The sequence below is a fragment of the Pan paniscus genome, chromosome 3 (genome assembly GCF_029289425.2).
Source record: "Pan paniscus chromosome 3, NHGRI_mPanPan1-v2.0_pri, whole genome shotgun sequence".
NCBI lineage: Eukaryota > Metazoa > Chordata > Mammalia > Primates > Hominidae > Pan > Pan paniscus.
The window spans coordinates 186,607,983-186,620,418 of NC_073252.2; the positions used below are offsets into that span (position 1 = coordinate 186,607,983).

Below are 12,436 nucleotides of genomic sequence, written 5' to 3' on the forward strand. Positions count from 1 at the left end.
TTCTTATTTATAAAAAATGAATTTTGCCCAAATTTATCATATTTTAGGGAAGGAGGGATTTTTATTTGACTTAACTTCACTGTCTTAACCAGTAAGTCTCCCTTATTTCTGTTGAAAAGTGATTAAACATGTGTAAAAATAATTTAGCAAGAGCAATTAATTGGTCTGGTGAGAGGAATATTGTGCTGTGCAATGAGGTGGAAAAGATAGCCATCATCTTATTTTTTATTTTATTTTTAAAACTGGTTCTTGGCTCTGTCACCCAGGCAGGAGTGCAATGGCACTATCACCGCTGACTGCAGCCTCAACTTCCTGGGCTCAGGTGATCCTCCTATCTCAGCCTCTGGGTAGCTGTGATTACAGGTGTGCACCATGCCCAGATAATTTTTTTTTTTTTTTTGTAGAGACGTAATCTTACTATGTTACCCCGGCTGGTCTCAAACTCCTGTGCTCAAGCAATTATCTTGCTTCAGCCTCCGAAAGTGCTGGGATTACAAGTGTGAGGCACTGTGCCCAGCCCACCATATTATGTTTACATTTATCTGCTCTCTACTGATAGTTCTTCAGCCCATGACATATATGTTTATGAAGTAGTATTGTTTGAACACTGGCATAAGAATGAACATTAAATGTCTTTTAAATTAAATAGAAGCTTAAAAGTGGTTAGCAATTGAGGACATATCTCCAAAAAATATGAAAATCAAAGGATTAGAATCTTTAATATATGACGAGTACATTCCAGTGGATGAAATAACATCAAAGGCGATGGACAGACAATTTGGGAATGAGGGAAAAGTGAAAGCCTCCGAGTAACAAGGAGGGGTACTGGGCAGGTTCAGACTCACTCAACATCCAAAAAAGGTATGATATTCATCTAGTCAACTAGCGAAATAATACAATCATAAAAACATAAAAATCAAAATGAAAAAATCGAAATAATAAAATTTTCAACCTAAGAAATTTAAACCGAAATTGATATTCCCAGCCACTGCAAGGCAGAGTGGGAAAATTTTCCATTTTGGCGAAATCTATTTGGTAAAATCTGCCACTACCACCTGCTGGGCACCAAGGAAGTTCAGAAAAGAAGACACACACTTCCCAGAGAGACTTCTGGGAAGACAGAAAACAAGGTGATTGTTAAAATGGGGGACATTTACTGCAGGTTAGAGAGATGTAATCTAGCCTTTAAAAAGTGTTCAGATACTTTCACATAGCAATTATACTCATAGGGATTTATTACATGGTAAACCTGCAAACAAAGTTTTATGCATTAAGGGCTTTTAATGCACAAATATGTTAATTATTCACAGAGTGAAAAATTATGAACAGATGAAACATTCAACATTTGGAATAACTGCAAACTATGCTGCAGTACAAGTCTACAGAACAGTAAGATATAACCATTAGAAACAATATATATGAAAAAGCAGCAAAATGGAGTAATCCACATGCTAGAAGGTAAACAATAACAAAATTTCAAGCATAAGGTTAGCTAATCACTTAAAATATTCATAAACTGAACAAAATAACTGAACTAATATGAAGAGTGGTGAAATAATGTTTTTATATATTTGCATGTATAAGATTCTTTTTTACAACAAAATTCAAATAAAATTTAAAATATAAATAAAATTATAGGCAACTACTTCTTTTTATATTTATGATTTAGTTAAATTTTCCTATTTTTAAAAAATAGAAACATTTGAGATGATGCATAATTTAAAAGATACAAGCCAGTGTAAAGAATCCTCCCTCCCCTCCAGCATCCAGCCACTTCGTTCCTTTTGCTTTGGAGAGAAACACACTCCCCTGCTTCATCAGTTGCTTGTGTAACCTTTCAGAGATAATTTTTGCATATTTAAGCATATATCTGTAATATATGCTAATATTATGTACATATTGGTTAGATATTTGAGCCTGCAGATCTCTTGTAAGAGGACTCAGTGAAGTGCCAAGAGGGATAGACGTGGACTGAGAATACGGAGTTGTTTTAGTTCTACCACTTAGGACAGTCATCAGAATTGCAGGTTCCTTCAGGTTTCAGATTCCTTCCGTGCAGATGAGGGTACTAACCTCTTACCTGCTAGTCTCACAGTACTGATAGATCAAATGAGATGTGGACAGTGGTTCAGAGAAGGTGCTCTGGAGCTGTCCTGCTTGGATTTGCTGCCCTCTACACATTTCCATATGCTGAATAGTTAATAAGAATTAATGTTGTTTAATTTCCAAATGTTGAAGGATTTTTTTCTGTCATGCTGAAAAAATCCTATATTGACCTTCTTTGTCCCCCCAGCACTGGGAACATGTTGCTCTGTCTTTTTCTGGCTTAATTTTTTTCTGATGAAGCAACTACTACTATTTAAAAATCTTTCTTCCTTTTTATCTATGATTTCAAGATTTTGTCTTTATATCTGTATTCCCAGCAATTTTTTACATAATCTTTGATGTGGTTTTACTTGTGTTTATACTCAATGACATTCCATGGACTTCTTGGACCTGTAGCTTTATACCATTATTAAATGTGTAAATATTTCTATATATGTTAAATATTTTTTCTAATTTGTATATTCTGCTACGCTAATTCTCAAGTATTTTTATCTCTTTCTGGAACTTCAGTTATCATGAGTTGCTAATATTAAACTACAGGTCATTTAGGTTTTGCACATTTTTGTTCAGTATTTTTGTCTCTCTGTGCCTTATTTTGCACTGTTTGTATTAATATATCAACGTGTCAAGACCTTCTTTTTTCCTGCAATATCTATTTGGTATTCATTTTATGTAAACTTTTTATTTCAGCTATTATATTTTTCATCCCAGCAGATCTCATGATTTTTTAATATCTCTTTTTAATCTTTTCATTTGTTCATGTTTTCCTTTAAGTCTTTAAAAATGAGTTTTAGAAAAATTCTTGTTTACTAATTCCTCATCTTGTCATTTCCAGATTTGTTTTTGTTAAATATTTTTGAAAAGGTAGCCATATTGTCCTGTTTCCCTGGATGACTGATAATTATTGACCGGATGCTAGACATTATGGAATTTACATTGTTGAGTGGTTGTTGAGTTTTTAAAAAAGAGTTTTGGATAAGTTATAAAGATGTAAGTTACTTGCAGTTACCTAGGCTGTTTTTTCATTTTGTTTTGTAATGTTTTGTTTTTAATTGAAGACTAAGTCTGGAATAGTCTCTAGAACTAAGTCAGCTCCACAGCTAAAACGTGATGTGTCTAGGGTCTCCACGTCAGCCAGAGACTTTCAGCAGGGCACCTTTCCAGCAGGTGAGAAATGGAATGATTCCCATTCCTAATGCGAGTCTTCCCAATGGTTCATCTTGAGCTTCTAGGTAATTGTACTTTTCTTGCAGTAACTTTTTATTTTTTTCAAATTTCGTTGGATTTTATCCCAAGCCTGTACAGATTGATATTCAGGTAACCAATCAAAGACTTGAGAAGACCCCCATAGAGTGATCTAGGAGTCTTTCTGTATTTAGCTTCCTTCCTTTTGTTTTCTGGTCCTAGGCCCCATACATTTTAGCCTTGGACCCCTGAGCCTTGGACCCCTGCCTCTGTAATTTAGCAAATCTGCTGGACTGTTCTTGAACTGACCCTCCCCATGCTGCAATCTGGAAATAGTGTCCAGGCAAAAAAGCTTGCTTGATTGTTGAGACCACCTTGCTTGCTTTCCTTCAATTAGTCAGTAGCCTTGTGTTGCTCATTGTCCATGTCTAAAAACTGTTGTTTTATAGATTTTATCCCATTCTATTGTTATTATTCTTTTTCCTAATAAGAGAAAATTTTCCAGCAATTGTTTCTTCAAGGGCAACTCCTATTGCCTGAATTTAAACCCTGACTTCGCCATTTAGGAAGTGCATGGCCTGGGACAAAGTATTTAACTTCTCGCCTCCATTTCCTCATCTATAAAAGGGGATACATAATAGTACTTAACCTGACAAGATCATTGTGATGTTTAAATGAGATAATATATGCAAATAGCTTATAAAATGTCTTGCATATTGCAAGCTCTGTGGGAGACAATAATTGAAGCTTCAATGGTGAACAAATACAGACACTGTCAAAACCAACATGGAACACAGAGGCTGGGGAGATAGCGACATTAATTACATAGTTGTACAAAAAACTGCCTATGTGGACAGTGCTATAGAGAAGTACCTTGTGCTATTAGCAATCATTTTTTAAAAAGAGTCCCTAACGAATTGGTACTTGAGGTGAAATTCCTGACAAATTGACATTTGAGGTAAAATTTGATATAACAAATTACCTTGATTCTCCCATTCTTTAAAACGGGTTACTATAAATCACATTGTCTGTATTGGATTTCAGTGGGCTATACCCTATGGTTTGAGAATTACTTTCAGTTTAATAAAATAGAAAATATAAAGTTTTCTTCTTAAAATGTATGTTTCCTCAACACACTTGGATTATATGAACTGTAAAATATCTACATTCCAACAGTATTCAATGCTTCAGTTTTTTTTTTCTCTCTCTGTTTTTTGGTCTAAAAAAGTCAACCTGGCAGTTATATTGTGTACTTTGTTTCCTGGTTAGCTAAGTGTATTTATTATCTTTTGAAATGATCATATGCCTTTTTCTCTCATTTAAAAATTTTAATGTGAAACATTACTTTGATATATTTTTCTGATGTTCAATTTTTCTTATGTTTCTGAAATATAATCTACTTAGTCAGTGAATTCTTTCCTACATTCCTGAGTTATAGATACTAATAGTTTAGCTCTTAAATGAGACTTACTTGTAAATTGTTCTTCAATTGCTTTTCCCCAGTTTTAATACAGAGGCTTAGTCTGATAACACTTTTATTCTTTAACAGTTTTTAAGATATAAAGATTATGGTTTGTTTAAATTGAGGAAAAAATAAGTTTTTTTAGGGAATAGGAGTTAAATCATTGTTTTAATGAGAGTTGTTTCCTTATTTAGGTTTTCTGTTTTTATAAATCAATTAGGGAAATTGATGTTTTCTAGAAAGTGTTATTGTTAACTGAAATTTTAAAGTTTACTGGCATCTGCACTCATAATATTTTCTTATAGTTTAAAGAAATCTATTGTTTGTGGTTTTTGTATTCTGATTCAAATTATTCGTGTCTTTTTTTTTCCTTAGGCAGTCTTTGTAGAAGTTTGTCTACTTTATAAGCAATTCCAAAGATACAGCGGTACTTCTGTTAATTTTCACCTTTAATCAACAGCATACATTGATGATAGACACTATGTATGCCAAGATAATTTAATAATGGAGGAGGTAATAAGATGTCTATTTATTCATATTTTATGCCCTTCTTTATAATTAAAGGAAATTATATTTATGTTTATGCATTGGTGAAATTGATTTGTTGTTATAAATTAGGTGTAAAATCAATTCTAGAAGATGAATTATGGTGGCATTCCTATAATAAATGATTGTGTAATTCACAGTGATCACTGTGAAGGAAAGTATTCAGATAGCTTCATTATTTTATCACTACCTAGCATGTATAGACTCAGAATGCAGTACCTGTTGGATAGATTGATTGACTGATGATTGACTAATGCATTTTAGAAACTGAGAGACTGTTATTTAAAAGTGAACCATTAATTTTTAGTCTTTGGATGTGGAATGGCAATTAACATGTTGCAGTGTCCCTGAGGTTTTGAGAAAGAGCCTGACTGCCTCCTACTGATCATCTGATCTACTGATCACAGTTTTCCAGGGAAGAGTCAATATGAAGAGAGTGAGAGTGGGAGACAGAGGGCAGAGGAGAAAGAGGAGAAAGCTGTTATCTGTGAGTGAAGGCAGATATCTATGTGCATTATCCAATGTTCCTAGGACTGTGCAGTCAAAATTCATGTGAAAGCATGTTGGAAGGATTCAAAAGGCTCGGTGGCTGGACGGAGTCAGGAAGACTCTAAGGTACAGGTACTGAACGTGACAGATTAAAACACCTGGCACCTGGAGGGGAGGACTGGGGAGGTTCTAACATGAGTTGAAAAAGCTAAGCCCTAAAGGGTTTAATTTAGGAGACCGGTGGCGATGTTGTAGTTGAGCAGTGTAACTAGGAAGGCTTTGGTCCAACAGACCTTCGGACTGGATAAATGCTCCTGGGATGATTTAGCCTAGGGGAGGAAGCAGAAAGATAGAGGTTCAAAGATTTTACTTCCTGCTACTGTGGCAACGTGGGATTTGAGAGTCACTGTCATCCAGTGTCACGTGAATAGGGTGAGACGGTGGCCCTTGCTGGGCCAGCCCCAGCCCCTCTGCCCTCCTGCTGCTGTGAGTTGGCTGGCAATTTACAGCTGCCCCCGTTATCCCGAGGGGACCCTCTGGGCTGTGGGACCCTCTGGTCTGCGGGACACTCTGGACTGGGGGACACTCTGGACTGTGGGACCCTCAGGGCTGCGGGACGCTCTGGGCTGCGGGCCCTCAGGGCTGGGGGACCCTATGGGCTGCGGGACCCTCTGGTCTGCGGGACACTCTGGACTGGGGGACACTCTGGACTGGGGGACCCTCAGGGCTGCGGGACGCTCTGGGCTGTGGGACCTTCAGGGCTGGGGGACCCTCAGGGCTGCAGGACCCTCTGGGCTGCGGGACCCTCTGGACTGGGGGACACTCTGGGCTGCCAGGACCCTCAAGGCTGTGGGACTCTCGGGGCTGCGGGACCCTCGGGACTGGGGGACACTCTGGACTGGGGGACACTCTGGACTGGGGGACCCTCAGGGCTGAGGGACGCTCTGGGCTGCGGGACCCTCTGGACTGGGGGACCCTCTGGACTGGGGGACCCTCAGGGCTGCGGGACCCTCTGGACTGCTGACCCCTCACCCACACCCAGCCTTTTCTGCCCCATCCGCCCTCTGCGCATAACCTGGGGGTACAACAGGCTCGCGCTGTGGCTTCAGTTGTGCTTCCGTGTCCCGGGGGCTTCCAACTGGGTCCTGCAGGAGCTGAGACAATCTCCCTGCTTAGCTTTCATCCTCCGGGCGTGTCCTGCTTCTTCCCGAGAGAAGCCTCTAAGATATGACTTGTACAGGAATCATGCTCTCTCTCCTCTCTCTGTCTCCCAGGCTGGAGTGCAGGCGCGATCTGGGCTCACTGCAGCCTCCACCCCCTGGCTCAGGCCTCCCACCCCAACCTCCCAAGTAGCTGGGATTACAGGTGCGTGTCACCCAGCTAATTTCTGTATTTTCTTTTAGAGACAGGGTCTTGCTATGTTGCCCAGGCTGGCCTGGATCTCTGCAGTTCAAGCAATCGGCTAGTCTCCGCCTCCCAAAGTGCTGGGATTACAGGCATGAGCCACCTTACCTGGCTATTTTTTTGTATTTTTTTGCAGAGAACTCCTGGGCTCAAGCAATCCTCCTGCCTCGATCATTTGTTTTTAAATGAGCCTGTATTGCCTGTAATTTTCAAGACAGTATAGAGCTTACAGAAAAAGTATGAAAAGTGCAAGTGTTTATTTAGATAGCAACTATTGCTTAGCACTCAACATATTTCCTTTATCCGTCTTCCCTTCCCCCTTCCTTTCCTCCTTCCTCCTCCCTCCCTTTCTTCCTTTTTTCAAATTAACCTTTAGGCCAGTTGCTGATACTTGGCTGTGGTGTTTGCATAGCTAGCTTGCCTTGATGTAACTGTACATGTAATCAGCGTCTGTCACTTTGATGGAAGTTTCCTAGTTTAGAAACACCTATCTCTGGATTATAATGAAACAACACAGAGGCTAAATAATAAAACCTCAGGGAATCAAGACATGTAAAGCCCAGAATTTTAAATAAATAAGGTTTATGGAACACTAAAAACAAATATATTGGACTTTCCATGGAGAGTACTTTATCGTTGGTTATACTGAAGATAAATGTTAACAACACAAATAACATGCAAATACACACGCTTAGTATGCAAAACATTGATTTTATTTGGCTTGCAGCATTGATGTTGTAATGCTAGCATTCACTGACATTTAATTTGTGGTATAATATTGTCCCAACTGCTGCCTGCCTTTACACTATATAATACAAACTATTGTCAAAAGTGTCTTTGAGATGCCTTATGGGGCACTTATTAAATTTATTGCATTTATGGAAAATAGAGCCTCGTGAATACAGAACAAATATAACTTATTTTTGTGTTCTTAAGCAAAACAGCTTAGCAGTACTTTCAGAAATTTTCTTATGCTCCTCATTCCACCACAGGTTTCATCTAGAAAGACTTCTGGCCTTCCTTCCCAATTTCCACCACCGGCAAGGCTCTTCTAAGAGAACTCCTTAAAAATTACTATTATTACTATTCTTTTTAATAATTTCAATTTTCAATTTTTCTTTGCTTACAGTAGCCTTAAAATAGCAAATACCATAAGGAGTAAAGATAAAGACTTTGGAAGAAGGAAAGATGCTTTATGTCTCATACCAATCACACTGTGTCTCATACAATTTTTTAAATGTACTATTTACTAAAATTTAGTTCACTAATTTCAAGACAAATTCCAAAAAATATTATTTTTAAAGAACCAGTGAAGTTCACTATTTCAAGGGAAACACTGCCTAGCAGCCTACCTCTATTTCTTACCCAATTTGTCTTTATACATCTATAGCATAATCAATATATTTATGAATGAGGTCTGCTTAAAGTAAGGTAAATGTATATTCTGATTCAGCAGTTATTGAAATTAAATTCCACTAAACAAAGCACTTTTTTACCTGATGCACACTTTATTATGTATTTAAACATAGGCAAATCATTAAGTTAATTATATTATCTTAAATTTAAATCACTGAACTTATCTGTATTTTGATTTAATTAAATTAATTAATTTAGTTTTTATTTTTTAGAGACAAGATCTCACTCTGTTACCTAGGCTGGAGTGCGGTGGCACAATCATGGCTCACTACAGCCTAGACCAACTGGGCTCAAGTGATCCTTCCACCTCAGCCCTCAAAGTATCTGGGAATACAGGCACATGCCACCAGGCCTGGCTAATTTTTAATTTTTTTATTTTTGGTAGAGATGGGGTCTTGCTTTGTTGCTGAGGCTGGTCTTAAACTTCTAGCCTCAAACAATCTTCCTGCCTGGGCCTCCCAAAGTACTGGGATTACAGGTGTGAGCCACCCTGCTCGACTTGATTTAACTTTAGAGATTAAAGGGAACTTCGAGATTGTCTAGTCTAAAATCTTTTAGAGATAGTTATGCCCCTTACTATTCCATGTAGTAAAGAAAATGATGCCAAATATATGCTACATTGAATATAGAAAAATATTATAAAATAATGTATATACAAGTCATGTAAATGTTATAAGATAATATATATTAAGTTAAAAATTAAAGCTGAATCATGCACTGTAGACATTTAACAAGTTTGACATTAGGAACCTTAAAATGGGTACTTCTTGGTTTTCAAGCATGAGGTGTATCTTTTAAAGATATCTCTGTGTCCAAAGAGAACAGATGATGACACTATAGACCTATACTAATGTAAGAAATAGTTGAGTTTTTATATTGAGATTTTACTTTAATTTCTGTATTTTACCATTAGCAAGGTTGAATAATTTTTTTGGCTTAAGTTTATATTTCCTTTTTTAAAATTTCCTGTTTGTATCTGTGATGCTTCATTTTATGTGTCAACTGATGAGGCAATGGTGCCCAGTTATGAGGGCAAACACCAGTCTAGATGTTGCCGTGAGGGTATTTGTAAGATGAAATTGACATTTAAATACACAGAATTTGAGCAAAGTTGATTACCTTCCATAATGTGGGTGGACTTCAATCTCTTGAAAAGGCCCTTTATAGAAAACCCTGAGGTTTTCCAAAGAAGGGGTGATTCTGCTTCAAAACTGCAACCCTGTCTGAGTTTCCAGCCTGCAAACACCAGATTCAAAGCTGCTTCAGAACTGCAACCCTAACTGAGTTTCCAGCCCGCAAACACCAGATTCAAAGCTGCAGCATCAACTCCTCCCTGAGTCTTCAGCCTGACAGGCTGCTCTACAGATTTCAGATTTGCCAGCCCCTACAATTCTGTGAATCAATTCCTTAAAATAAACATTTCTCTCTATATTTATGCAAATGGATAAATGATGGATAGCTGTAGATTTCACTACATAGATATAGATATATAGATCAAGGAGATCTCCTATTGGTTCAATAAATCTATTGGTTTTGTTTCTTTGAAGAGCCCTAAACAGTATTCTTTGCTTACTTTTTAAAATTAGTATATTCACCTATATCTTACTGAGAAAATTTACTTAATAAAATGATTAGCCCTTTAAATGTCTCATGATGCTAGTATTTTTCTCATCGTTTGTGGTTTGCTTTTTTGTTTTCCAACAATAGAAGTGTTTACATTTTTAGAAAGCATTTATTTCTTTGAATTTGTTCCTGTACAGCTATTCCCCGTTACAAGATACAGACATATTCCTCTGTATATTTCCTTCTAAGTATTGTTTTATTTGTTACATATAATTTAGTAATCTGTGGAATTTACTTTGATATATGATAGAAGATAAAAATGTATACTTTTACTTACATAGTTTATCAATTGTTTCACCACCATTAAAAAACAACTTACAGATTTGAAACGGTTATTTTAGCTAGGGCTGCCAAATTTAGCTAATAAAAAGAAAGGGTGCCCTGTTAAATTTGTGAAATTTTAAATTCATATAAAAATTTAATTTAAAATACATTTGTGAATTTTGAATTTTATATTAAAATGAATATTTTTAGTATGTCTCATGAAATATTTGGGGCTTACTTATTCTAAAAAATTATTTGATGTTTATTAGAAATTCATATTTAGGGCCAGGAGTGGTGGCTCATGACTGTAATCCCAGCACTTTGTGAGGCTGAGGTGGGCGAATCACTTGAGGACAGGAGTTTGAGATAAGCCTGGTCAAGATGGTGAAACCCCATCTCTACTAAAATTTCAAAAATTAGCCAGGAATGGTGACACATGCCTGTGATCTCAGCTACTTGGGAGGCTGAGGCACGAGAATCGCTTGAGTCCAAAAGGTGGAGGTTACAGCTGAGATCACGCCACTGCCCTCCAGCCTGGGTGACAGATGGAGACTCCATCTGAAGAAAAAAATCATATTTAGCTGGATGAGCTGGATGGATGTCATGTATTTTAACTGGTAACCTAACTTCAGCCATTATGAATTTTCCCCTGTGCTTTCTATGCATTCTAATGAGCCTTGAATCACAAAATTTGCTGATAATGAAGCAAATATAGAAGGCACTAGAGATAAGAGACCCAATTCTTGCTCATATCATTTCAGCCTCACCTGGAGCATTCAGTCACAGGAGCTGAAAATTTATTACTACTTAAAAGAGGCTAAGATAGTTTCCAATATTTGACAGTAGAAACATTTTAAGTGACATAGAATAGACCATTTTCTTATACCTGCAATCAATGTATATTTTAGCTTATTTTAGAAGATATGGCTGAATTGTTTCAGAAAATAATCACTTTAATATCTCTTGGATATAAATCAAATTTTGGATATATTTAGATTTAAATCAAGCATAGTATTGCCACTGTGAAATCCGAAATAGAAAAAACACAAGATAATGGAGAATTTATCACAACAGTAAACTTTCTGACACTCTGGTTGCTTGCCACCTTAAAACAGGGCAGGATGATATCCACCAAACCTAAAGTCAAGGAGCATCATTTTCAGCATGACTATTTTTCAATATAGCCTGAACCATTTCATTGCACCTCTTCTGCCCTTGGGGACACTTAATATTTTAAAACATAGCAATACGGTCATTGCCACCACAGGGCCCATCTTGTGGGCCAGAGATAGATCAGGGAAGGTAACTGAGCTGGGAGCTAAAGAAGCTGTTATCCATGTATCTCCTTCTTTGCCCATCTTCCCCATAATTACAAGGAAAAGTTTGTATTGGATTCACCAACACTACAGGATAAACGGAGCTGTCTTTAACAATATTAGACACAGGTAAAGCCTCAGCAGGAAAATGTGAATTTTTGAAGGTGGTAAAACGAGTTTTCCTTGATAGGAAGTTATAATTTCAATGCAAGGACTAGAATTTTATCAACAGAATTAGCAAGAGGGATTTTAGCATGTTATGGTAACATATAATTTCACTGTGAAAAAAATCCCAAATGCTTTCGGTCTTCCAGGTTACTAGAATGCAGTAACAACCAGTATGCAATGCATGCTGCAATATTACCCACAAGGGGGTTGGATATTTCACAGAAACCTGCCATTATTGATCATTATGATAATTATAATTGATAATTTTTAAAAAATGCTTTCATTTTGCTAAGCTACAATTTCTTACCTAATTGGATTTATATCCTTTCTTTCTCAATATTCTGCCCATGATTTGTAATTATCACAATTCATAATTTTAAAATTATATAGGAGATTGTATTTTCAAAAGCCTCCTGCAAGAATATCTGCCATCTGACATACTCTTTTGTAATGTAAC

At 37.0% G+C, this 12,436-nt stretch overlaps 1 protein-coding gene across 1 annotated transcript; it reads left to right on the plus strand.

Annotated features, from left to right (window-relative positions):
• Nucleotides 1-5,982: 5,982 nt before the first annotated feature.
• LOC129397701 (S-antigen protein-like) lies at nt 5,983-10,161 on the plus strand. Its single transcript, XM_063604071.1, has 3 exons — nt 5,983-5,986; nt 6,248-7,153; nt 8,185-10,161. Exons 1-3 carry the CDS (start codon nt 5,983-5,985, stop codon nt 8,193-8,195), a joined length of 921 nt encoding a protein of 306 aa, XP_063460141.1. The 3' UTR covers nt 8,196-10,161.
• Nucleotides 10,162-12,436: the final 2,275 nt, after the last annotated feature.